Source organism: Plasmodium inui (genome assembly GCF_000524495.1).
Source record: "Plasmodium inui San Antonio 1 unplaced genomic scaffold supercont1.22, whole genome shotgun sequence".
Classification (NCBI taxonomy): Eukaryota; Apicomplexa; class Aconoidasida; order Haemosporida; family Plasmodiidae; genus Plasmodium; species Plasmodium inui.
In genome coordinates this window covers 133,924-145,758 of record NW_008481856.1, presented here as the reverse complement: position 1 = coordinate 145,758, position 11,835 = coordinate 133,924, and the positions used below count along the sequence as shown (strand labels likewise).

The 11,835-nt window shown below is 44.6% G+C and overlaps 4 protein-coding genes across 4 annotated transcripts; 1 reads left to right on the top strand and 3 right to left on the bottom strand.

Annotated features, from left to right (window-relative positions):
* Positions 1-176: 176 nt before the first annotated feature.
* Positions 177-1,586, top strand: C922_04348 (hypothetical protein; the record flags this gene model as incomplete). Its single annotated transcript, XM_008819931.1, has 1 exon — positions 177-1,586. One exon carries the CDS (start codon positions 177-179, stop codon positions 1,584-1,586), a length of 1,410 nt encoding a protein of 469 aa, XP_008818153.1.
* A 562-nt stretch (positions 1,587-2,148) lies between these two features.
* On the bottom strand, positions 2,149-6,199 carry C922_04347 (hypothetical protein; the record flags this gene model as incomplete). Its single annotated transcript, XM_008819930.1, has 6 exons — positions 2,149-2,907; positions 3,105-3,154; positions 3,421-5,308; positions 5,543-5,821; positions 6,039-6,108; positions 6,174-6,199. The coding sequence occupies 6 exons, from the start codon at positions 6,197-6,199 to the stop codon at positions 2,149-2,151; spliced, it is 3,072 nt and encodes a 1,023-aa protein (XP_008818152.1).
* Positions 6,200-7,668: 1,469 nt separating this feature from the next.
* On the bottom strand, positions 7,669-8,687 carry C922_04346 (hypothetical protein; the record flags this gene model as incomplete). The annotated part of the gene is made up of 4 exons (XM_008819929.1): positions 7,669-7,794; positions 8,070-8,159; positions 8,287-8,391; positions 8,589-8,687. 4 exons carry the CDS (start codon positions 8,685-8,687, stop codon positions 7,669-7,671), a joined length of 420 nt encoding a protein of 139 aa, XP_008818151.1.
* A 2,179-nt stretch (positions 8,688-10,866) lies between these two features.
* Positions 10,867-11,494, bottom strand: C922_04345 (30S ribosomal protein S8; the record flags this gene model as incomplete). Its single annotated transcript, XM_008819928.1, has 2 exons — positions 10,867-11,073; positions 11,312-11,494. The coding sequence occupies 2 exons, from the start codon at positions 11,492-11,494 to the stop codon at positions 10,867-10,869; spliced, it is 390 nt and encodes a 129-aa protein (XP_008818150.1).
* Between the last annotated feature and the right edge of the window lie 341 nt (positions 11,495-11,835).

Genomic DNA, 11,835 nt, shown 5'->3' with positions numbered 1-11,835 from the left:
GCAATGAACGATGCCTCTCATTTCTGCCAACTTGGATAGGGGAAGAGCTTTCCGTAAGAGGTGAAATTTGGCACCTCCTCGTACAGACGTAGCCCCCTCGCACAAACGTAGCCTCCTCCGTATGGAAAATCTGCTCACCTTGTGCGGAAAATGTTTCACCATTTGAGGAGGAAAAAATGCATTACATAAACTACCTATCGAGGTGCGCCCGGGGGAAGTTCCCGCCTGGGGTTATCCCCTACCGGAACCTCGGGCCCAAGCTAAGAGGCGGAACTATGCTGCAGAGTTTCAGAAGACTCTACAGCGGTTACAGTAAGAAGGGCGACACATCACACACCACAAGGCAGAGGACGGATTGCAAAGGTGGCAAAGCGGATCCGTATAAAGAAACGCGTGAAAGGTGTGAAAGGGGCGAACGCGGTGACAAACCAGACGCAGAAACGTCCCTGTACTACCCAGAGGGCAACTCCTTCCCGTATGTGACGACCGGCATCCTGCTGGGCATGGTGGGCATTTCGTCCTTCTTCCAATTTTTAATTTACAACTTGAAAAATTGCGACGACGAGTCCAGCATCTTGCTGAGGGTAGACGAGATCCTGGACCGTCTGGATGGCTATTTTATAATTCACGATTTTGAGGGGGGCCCAAGCGAAAGGGGCAGTACAAGCGAAAGGGGAACTACCCGCGCACGTGGCGCCGACCAGCCTGGCCTCTTCAACATCAAATATCTGACGTCCCCATTTTTCGCTAATGAAAATATCCTACAGTGTGCAGTTCAGCTATCCACCTTTTTTTTAGCCTCCAGATTTCTCGAAAGACAATTTGGGTCCCTAAAATTTGGCGCCCTATTTATATGCGGCTCCATACTCTCCAACCTTCTAACTCATCACTTTTTAAAATACCTGACAAACCAAATGGAAGCATTTAACTTCCTCAGCCCTGTTCTAATACACCCTTCTGGGTCCATGGCTTTTATATGTGCCCTGTGCTCCATTTGCTTCAAAAATTGTGCCATCTGGAAAGACATCCCTGTCCACTGCTCCATTTTAATCGTTCCTTATCTTTTTTCTTCCTTTTACGGCCTCTTATCTTTGTACAAAATTGGAAAGAACAGCCTGGAAAAGACTAACGGGGATGTCACTCAGGAAGGAGGCACTCCCAATCAGCGGAACTTACTCCAAAATGTAGACGCTATCGACCATCCCTATGAAGATCCCCCACATGTGGGTATACCAAACGAAACGAGCAGAAGTCATGAGAACGACCGAATTGACCCCCTCCACAGCAATGACAAAGAACAGTCAAATGGCCTGCCCAGTAACAAACCCATCCCAAGTGAAGCCATGGAAACGTTAAGGAACTTCCTAATCGTAAAAGCATGTGATGCAGTTATTAAGAGACACAAAAAGGAAAATATGTTTCCAAAAAAAAAGCTGCAGAACCTTAAAAATGAATCGCTAAGGAAGATCAACGAAATTAATAACAAGTCGAAGAAAATATTTTTTGGTTTGTCTTCTTCCTTTACCGACATATGTGGCATCCTGCTCGCCTCATGCGGGCCTTTCCTTTTAAAAATGGTCAGATAGCTCCTGTTGTGCTTTCCCGCGCCGTGCCAAGGTAAGGTAGGGGTACGCGTGACGTATGCCCCTATCCAAATGGGAGGTTATCAAAATGGGGAGAAGCACACAAGCGCGTTAAACTCGCTCACCCAGGTGCGCCCCCGAATTTGTAAAAGAAGACAGACCCCCTACTCATTGCGCGGTTTTATAATTTAAGGGGAAAAAAACTACCGAGTAGACGTATGTAATTCTTAACACGTGCATTCTGGCTGCATTTTTAGCCGCATCCTAGCTGCATTCTTTTTTTTGTTTTTTTTTTTTTCGAGTGAAGCTAAGAATGCTATACACCCCTCGAAAGAGCTAAACGTTTTTTGGTTGGCCAGCGTTTCAGCCATCTTGAACGAGCGCCCCTTTTTATCTGTTTCTTCCTTCCTCTTTAATCGGAATAGGCTTTTATCCATAAGCCATAGTAAGGGAGGGTGCTCCCTCCACGCAACGCATTCTATGGAAATGCTACATTTAGCAGGACCGGCAGCACCACCGCCAGCGGCAACACCCCGGGATGTCCCTTTTGGAGACTCTCCCAATCTCACCGCTTCGGCACTGTTTTCATTTTTAACGAGGAAAAAGACACCTTCCTCTTCACAGTTATATGGAGCGATGCATTCTTATGTTTTGCAATTTCGTCTGCAGTCATTCTTTTGCTTGAATAATTCAGATGAGCCAAGTCGGCGTCGAGGACCTTTTGCAAAATGCCGCTACTCTTTCGTGGGGGGAACTTCTCCATGGGTTTTTCCAAAATGGGGTAGAACCCCTTTGCGTTGTTTTGTTCCAGGTGTCCCATCGTTCTGGTGAGTGGGTCGCCCTGAAACGGGACGGCCACATCGCCTGGTACCCCAGCACTCGATACCGACTTCTTAATCTGCAGGAAGTCCCCCTTCATTGAATACCCCTTTAAGCTCCTCCCCATGGGATGGGCACCCCATTTCGTGCTGCCATCTACGTTGCCATCTGTGTTGCCATCCACGCTTCCATGCGCACTTCCGTCCGTGCTTCCCTTATCGCCATCTCCCCGTCTTGCCATTTCCCCCTCCTCTTGGCCTACACCTGGAAAGGCTTTCCCTTCCAAGTCTCCAGCTACTTCATCACTATCCTGTTCCCGTTTCGCACCCGAATCGTCGCTGGGCTCCGAACTTTTCTCTTCCTCCGAGGTATCAAATTCACTGCTCCGTTCCTGCCTCTCCGTGTCAGCACTGTGGCTCGATTGCCTTCCTAACTTCATGTTTCTCGTGAAATTAAATGCATTAAATAGGTCAGAGAAATACGTACCGGAGCTCCCCTTGGACGCCTGCAAAGTCAGAAAGGTAATTGTAGGTGCGCTCCTGCGGGTGCACCACACAACGGTCGTCGCAGTCGCGATATGCTCCTCGTGAGAATAGACCGCTTCGTGCCACCATGTGTGCACACGGGAAAAGCGAGGGAACTTTTGGGGCGGACAAACGATTAAGCCATTTTTTTATTTTATTTTTTCTTCCTTCGAGTTACCTTCTTGTGACTCTCCTCCCGCTGTGACAGGCTCGCTTCGATCTCCTCTTCTGAAAAAAAAAAGAAAAAAAAAAGACTTCCGTTAGTGGGGTATTTTCACAAGGGGGAGAAACGCTGCTCCGTTTTGTCCAACATTTGTGGCTTCTTCCCCCCCGCTTCTTCACCTCTCTCCATTTTTCTCCCTTTCGCCTTTCCCAGAACAAGGACTGCACCACTGCACGGCGCCTCGTATGGTGGCGCTCGTATGGTTTCGCCTCGTAGGGTAGCGCCTCACTAAGGGTGCCCAACGACACCCCCACTCATAACTCCCTTATACCTCTGCCACCATCTTCACTCGAAGTAGCGATGACCACCTCGTCTAAGTGCACAATGCTGCCGCTTTTTTTTAAATCCAATGGACTTTCCTTGGAACCTTTTCTCTTTAACAAATCAGAAATATTCTTCCCATTTGGTTCTTTTATTTTTAGAAGGCTTTTTAATCCGCCTCTAAGGGGGGGCGGCATTTTCTTTGGCACATTCTTCACCTTCGAGGGGACCCCCTCCAACCGTCCATTTGAGGTCTTCACTTTTCCATTCTGTACGGACAAACTAGGGCTACCTTCTGAGCCTTCCCCATTAGGTGGATGCTTCAAAATGGGAGTAGTATATGCCCCTAACTTGGGTCCTTTCCCTTTTGGTACAATTTTTCCTTTCTGAGGGGGTGGAACGAGTCTAAGAACTACGCCTGCTTTGGAACTTAGTAGAGTAGTCTCCCCTAAGGGGTTTAATTCATCCGTACCTTCCACCCCAGATCGGTTGTTTCCTTCTTTTAAAATGTGGCGTTCAACGGGGAAGCCACTTCTCTCTTCCGTTGCCTTGGCACTCATCTCGATACCTTTATAATAGCAATTTTGTTTTTGTTGATTTCCCGCTGGTGATCCCCCGTTTGGCACCTTTAACAGAAACTTCTTACCCCTCATGATATTTTTACTCTCCTGTCTTTTGGCTAGCTCCTCTTCATAACTCTTAACTGTATGGATGCCATTCTGTCTAGCATCCCTTGGAGTAACTTTCTGAGTGAATCCCTTTTTAGAAACATCTGTCTGGGCTTCCCTTTTGTTTGAAATTCCCTTCACATGGGTTTCATTGGAGTATTTACTCCTATCCAAGCTGCCAACTGGAGTGGCCTCTTTTTCAGCACAAGGGACGAATACATTATTTCCTTCCTCTTCGTGCCTGTTTTGCGGTGTCAATGTTCTGATGACACCTCTTCCCGTTGAAAAGAGCTTCAAACCTTCCCCTTTCGAAGGGGGAGTTACAGCGGGACGTGGCCCAGGAGTTACTCTCCCCCGTCCTGAATTATCCGAGTAAAGCATTCTCCCTACAAAGTTGCTCTCCTTTTTAATACGGTCAGGAGGGGAGGATCCCAACATTTTTTCACCTTTGTAGACACCTCCTTTAAGGGTTCCCTTCTCCATGCTAGGCACTCCATTTCGGAATGACCCCGTTAGGAAATTCTCCTCTTCTTCAACTTCAGTACGAAGTAATAACAATTTTTTATTTTCTTTCCTCTCCAGGGGATCACTTGCGTACAAATGAGTGATATTCCTATGGGAGTATATCCTCATCGGGCTGCGTGGGAGGCACTTCGCTGAGAGCTCACCCGCCAGATGGGGACCACTCCACACATTCGGCTTACTCAACAAGTGCGAACTTAGCGGTAATGTATTGTCCCGATAAATATCATCATCCTTTAGGATCATTTCAGTTAAAGACGGCTTGCAAACACTTGGGTCCTTCGACGAGATAGCCCTTAATTTCAAACTGAGGGGAATAAATCTCCAGACATTATGCAAATGTATCCATTTCTTATCATCAAATAGTACAGATACGTATTTCAGATCATTGGAGCATTGTTCCCAGAGGTGTTGGTACAGTAACCATGATCGGTTGTTTGTCTTCACACACAACCATTTTAAATCCCTCTTGCATAATTCCCATCTGTCAGCAATGGCTAGCCATCCCTTATCATCCGTTTCGGAAGCTATCCACTCTAGGTCTTCTAACTTGTGAGGAAGGATTTCATCCTTTGTCTCCGCCGCTGCCGAAGCAGCCGCTTCATCCTCGTGGGCTCTCTCTGCAGTACCCTTCTCCACTTGTGTATCTCCTATTTGTGTTAATACTGTATGTATCAATTTTGTGCACCGGTATATTTTTTTATCCCTCTAAAAAGGTATCATCGGGGAATTGGGCACAGGTGTTCATGTGTTGAGGTGTCGGGTGAGTGAATCACATAAAAGGGTGAAAACTCTCGTCAGAGCTTTGGCTTCGCCTTGCAGGGGTGCATAGTCCCACACCACTGCGCACAAGTGAGCATATATAACTACGCCCACACCGCTGCACCTAAGTGAGCACGTGTAGCTACGCATACGCAACTACGCGCCGTTGAGTCTTCCTACCACGGTGATCGAGTTCAGTATGGAATGGATTAACGGGAGGAGGGCCAAGACTGAGGGGAAAAATGAGGAGCCGTCCGCGTGTTCGTTTTCGTGTTCGTTCTCATGTTCGCTCTCATATTCGGCCATATGTAGTATTTTTTCCCCCTGTTTTATCCTCTTTGTGCGTTTCTTACCCGGTGTGCGCACGTCGGAGCAGATGTGCTGTACTATATCACAGATGGCGTTAATGAAGACGTTTATGAGCTGTATGTTCACGTCTGTCCCGTGGAGTTGGCTTCTCTACGAAGAGGGAAAAAAGAAAACGACAGGGTTATTTTATTTTTTTTTTTTTTTAGAAGAGAACCTCTCCATTTGGTAGTAGCAATTGTGTTGTTTTTGTCTAATGACTGCAGTGGTGCATCCCCTTTGGCTGTTTGGCCCTTTCGAAAAGGTACCCATTTTTAGAAGAGCAAAATTGCACTGAACAATCTTTCTTTTTTTTTTTTCCTTTTTCTACCTTTAAATTTCGTATTTGGTTTTTATACGAATACACCGCAATTTCATACTTCTTCACCTTCTCAGTCATGCTGCAAAATAGAGCAAAAAAAAAAGACAATGTGAAACAAAAGATACAGATATAATTTAAACGCACGGGGTGTGCCTTTCTTTATTTTTCATTTTAATTGTACAGTCGCTTATACTCCCTTAGCTCGTTTAACTCCACCAAATGGTCTGCATTGTTTTTAAAAAGGTCCTACAAAAGGGGGGTGAAGGAAAAAAAAAAATAAACAAATAAGTGAACCACTCAGTTTCAGCAAAAGGCGTATATTCATGCTTTCCAATTTTAGCGACCTTTCGTCTTTTTCATTTTAAAAAATATATTCCCCTCTTCGTAAGGAGCGGTAGAAACAAAATTAACCATTCTTACTGGGGTGCACTTATCATTTAACTTCTTTATCGCTGGTGCCAAGGCGGCCGTGTCCCCTCTCGAATGGAGTGCCGATAGAACGATAATTTGAAAACTTGTCCAATTATTTTGCGCAACTGTTGCTGCGTTGCGAGTTGTGTGTGGCTTCAAAAAATGCAGCTTTTTCCGAATGATACAGAAGTGCGAATTTGTCCAAATATGGCAAAGTAGCAGGGGAGTGCCGCTTCAGTAGGAGACGTTTTTAATTAGTGGGGCGCATCCGCGGAACTGTTTTATGCTTTTACTTAGTTATTTAGCAAGTTATTTTATTTATTTTTTTTTTTCATATTTCTCAGCAAAAATATATGAACACGCAAGAATTAAATAGAAGGCAAACCAGCAACGTATGCTGAATTTTGCCTGACTCGTTCAGGTTGTTTTGTAACAATTTGCAACATGTAGAGAGAAATTACATCCATTTATTTCTCTCTTTTGCTGGTTCCCCATTTATGTTGCTTAATTTGGCTGGCTTTTACCTTTTTTTTTTTGTGCACACACTGTTCAGAAAAAAAAAAAAATTCCTACGGCTATCATAAAAAAATGCACAACTTGGGAAATGAATTAAAAAAAACAATTGTGTAACCATTTGTGTCTTTCCAAGTAGAAATGGGCAAATGGGAAAACAAATTAAATGCATACATAAAGACGCACATTCGGCTAATCCATTATATGTTTAATTTCACCAGTTGGGGTGAACATTCTGCGATGGGGTTGAAAAGGGGCGTGTTTTTACGTCGACTTAGTTTGTTACGCTTGGGATGAGGTGACAACGGGTGTGTCGAAATGGAACGAAGTGGATGGAGAAGAAATTGAACGAGGTGTGACAAAACGGGGGGTGAAGAAGTTGTCTTTAAAAATTCCTTGTCGTCACGCCACACCACACAACGCAAAGAAGATTTGTTCTTTTTCTGCTCAAATTTGTTCCCCTTCACTAAAAAAGTTGCACCTCATTTTGTCTTTTCTCCCCTTTGAATATAAAAAGAGTGATTTATTGTAAAATATGAATGGGCCTTGTCCTCCGATCTTATGCTGGATAAGAATTTCTACATTTAATGTGCAGGCCTTCACATTTACACATTGCCTTGTGGTCATGGCATCCTGAACAGACGAATTTACACTTTTTTTCCCGGCAACATAGTGAAGAAATGTAATTCACGTCATATGTTGTGTTCCCTATAAATTAGCCCTGAGCTTCAACAACGTCCTTTTCTTTGTTTTTTTTCTTCATCTCCACATAATTGTGAATTCTCGATATGTTAATTTCTGTGGTTGATATTTGTTCGTGCAGCCATTGAAGCTCTTTGTCCTGGGCAAAAAAAAAAAAAAAAAAAAATTATAAGCGGTGGGGGTGAACAGGTCTGTGCCATGTAAATATTTTGCCACACCCTGAATGGTGAGTTATGAACTTTTTTTTTCTTAGCACAGAGGATCATATTTTGTTTTCGTTATTTTGTTGGGAGAATGAAAAACAAATGGTCACGAAAAAGCGCTTTTCGCATTTTATTTTTCCTATTTTTTTTTTTTTTTTGCATAGTGAGATGGTCTATCTTTCTCACGCATTATATGCACACGTGTGCGTACCATTTCGTCGTACAGATTTACTGCCCGATCCAAGTGGTGATTCAGTAGCTCCACTGCCTCTTTAAAGGGGAATTCAACCATCACGTTTGCCTAATAAGTGCACGGTTAAGCGAGGTTAAGTAGGGTTAAGCAGGGGCGGTACAAGTTGTGTATCTCAAATGGAGAATATCCAAAATGAAGAACGATTCGTGTCGGTGGTGCCTGCGTTTTGGATTACCCCCAGCCAAAGTAAAATGTGATCCGTTTTATCCACAACTCCCCTGGCGTACAGGGACTCCTCCAAGGGAAAATACAGCTCCAAGTTTTTGCTCTCGTTCATTTCCTGTAATGGTGTGATGAGTCCACATGAGTATGTGCGCGTGAACAGTCATATGCACGTGTACCTCTATAGAGGTCGGAAAAATGGGTAAACCATCTGGAAGGGGTACAGGTTGGCCAACTGGAACAGGACGGCAAACACTTCATAAATTGGCACTACATAAATGTTTAGCATGCGCACGGAGGGACGGACGGACGAACCTTTCTTTTGTAAAGGGCGTTTACTACTTTTAGGGCATCTTTTAATTCGGGAATTTTCTTCTCCGTGTTGATCTGTCTAGTTACAAAAGTGTGCTCCATGAATTTGTATTTCCTGAAGGAGACATGGGATGCGAAATTTCCACCATGGGGGGAGTGTTTTAATCACCTTGTTACTATTATGTTTGCCTTTTGCGAGCGAAGGGCTTCCACTTCCATATACAAGCTACAGTGCGGTAACGCATATGTACGTGGTGCCCACACATGGTGGAGGCTTCTTTTTCGCAAAGTGTGAGAGGTGCATTTACAATAGGAGCTCCTTGGCCAGGCGAAGAACCGTTTCCTCATTTTTGTTTTGCAGAAATTCTGTGATGTGTTCCTGCGGAATGGGGGAAAGATGCATCGGCATGGATAGCCACGGATGGGGGCAGATCGGCAGAGGTTAACATGAGGCTAAATCGAACTGTGTGCACCCTGCTTAGAAGTGATGTTTTGGGGCGCTCCTCCACTATGCAAACACTCAAATTGGGATTGCTAAGTGGCCCCCGAAAAAATCGCTTCTAGGCAGCGCTTCTAAATTCTTCCACTTTATTTATATTTTCGCTAACTATGAACTTAGCCCCCGGGATGTTCCGGACGGACCTCGTGTTGTCCGTCAAATCGTCAAATGACATGTTTGTATTTCGAAGGATGGGCGAGGCAAAATGGCAAGCTCTCCTTGACAGCTTTGACTTTGCTACAGCTGGGTTGGCGCCAGGGGGGATACCTTATAGAGGCAGCATGAAATTGCTAGCCACACATGCGGACGTTCATGCATAGGTAACCTATGCGATTATATATATATGTGCTTATACATGCTCATGCGAAAGGCACACTTTGGCGAAGCCACACTTCTGCTCATGTAACTGCTTCCTTCCAAGAAATTGCCACTCCTTCGCGTCATGTTCTGCGCAGGTTCTCATAGTTCTTGCAGTGGAGAAACAAGTGCCATGACTGGGCACACAAACGGAGAGAAAAAAAAAAAAAAAAAAAAAACGCGACGATAATTCCTACCTCCATGCGAGTTTGCTTATTACGGCTGCATATTCCTCCTTGCAGTTCTGTTCAGACGTTTCTGCGTCGGAAGCTGCTCCTCGTCACAGGGGATATATATTGCGCGGGTGCGCGTGCAGGGAAGGAGTGCTTAGCAAGGGCGTTTGTTTGGGTGTCACCTATGTGTTCAGGTTTATATTTCCACTTATGCTTCCGCGTATCCTTTCGCTTATCTTTACACGTATGTTCACACTGATGTTTAATTTTTTTTGCGCAACATGTACCGTCCAGTTAATGTTAAAATGGGTCCACGCTTACAAGACGAAGGAGCTACACGCTACATGCACAATTTCGAAGTGGGCCGGTATAACGCCAAATCTTTAGCCCCTTTCATTTTTGCAAATTTACACGTGCTCTCCCCATGGCTTGGCGAGTGCCGTGCGCTTTGTCACCTTCCAGATGGCCTCCCCATTGGAGTACCACACCATCACGCGGCCACCCGCGTCTGCGCTTTGACTGTCCGATCAGTGTAGGCATTCTGCTGGATATGAACATATGTACTTCTAAACACAAATGGATAATTCTTTTGGAGGGACTTGAATTTCGCCCCTCTAGTACCTTTCACTTTGCCTCTTTTACTCCACAAGAGCAACATGCTATTTTCGGCTCAAAAGACACGCAGTTGTTGGTTTTTTAAAAAGGGCAAATTTTCCGTCTACTTGGTTTGGCGCCCCACATTTGTGTAGGGGCTATTTAAAGGATTGAAAAAAAAAAAAAAATGCTCACATTATGTGTGCAAACTTTTCATCTCTTTTAAACAATTTGGCTTTTGGTGGATGCAGAAGTTTGTCAATTCGTTTTGTATCCGAGGAATGTACGAGATGCGCACGCGGGACAGATACACACGTAGGTTCGCACATTCGCATCGTCGCACGTTCGCATGTTCGTGTTGCGGGCATATATGTATACACGCCACCGCTGTGGCGAAGCAGAAATGCTTAACAGAATTGACACACAGAAAGTATTCGCACCCCCATTTGCAACACCACTAAGGACGTCCTTTTTTTCTGCTTTTTAATGAAAAGTGAGCCGGGGAAGAAAGCACACCTAAATGTGCATTTCATACATCTTTACAAACTGCGCAATTACGAGTATGTCTCATGTTCGTGTCCCTTTTTGGATATAGAAATAATCGTAACTGACGATATTCCTCACTTTTATAAAATTTTCCACAAAAAAAAAAAAAAAACTAGCAAAAATGCTGATATCCATTATTAACGGCAAACAACATTTTCCCACCAACCCCCATTCGAATGCAGTCCCTGTGGCTTATCACTCCACAGCTCGTTTGCATAACCCACAGACCAGTGTTAAACCGTGTGCGGAATTTCAACTCGTGAGGTGTTAACCAAATGTCTCTGCTTGGCTTCGAAACGACCCGAATGTTTCTTATGACCTAAGAAAAGGGGGAAAAAAGGGGAAAGACAATAATGCAGCGATGCCGTATTTATGGCTACCTGGAAAAATCTACCTCCCCTTTAAGCTCTCTTCGTAGAAGGGGGTTAATTTTATGACCGTTTGGTCGCAAAAAAAAAACAACTGCGTGAGGAACGACGGCTTTGGCTGGGTCCACGCAAGGGGAGTGAACTGTGTAGAGTTTTACGCCCGAGCATATATGCACAAATGCTAATTACCGGCGCGCCCTTATAATGTTTAAGAAGAATGTCAATTTTTGTGCCCTTGATGGAGAAGCCCCTAATGAGTCCCTCCTTCTGCAACAACTCAAGTATCTGGACGTTCAGTACGTGGAATGGGCACTTTTGGGTCATGGCATCCGTCCGTAGCAAAGATACTACCATTTCGCATGCCCTCTGCATTGTGCCTTGTTACATATCTTTGGCATAAACGGCTGAGGAGAAATTGGCATCTGCCCTATTTGGGGATGTTCCTCTTGGGGTGCTCCTCATTCAAATGGCTCTTCCATGGGCATGGAGGGGCGTAAATTAAACGTGGGCCTCCACGTAGTAGCATTCGTCAAAATGGAGATGGCGAGGTGAAGGAAAAAAAAATAAAATAGGATAAAATAACACAGTTGGGTAAAATGCTACGCATCTGTATTGTTTAACTAATTTTTTCCTCTACTCCTTTTCAATTAAATCTCTTTGTCGAGAAAAAGGAGCACACTTCGGCCCCGTCCCATTAAAGTTGGCGTGCTTTT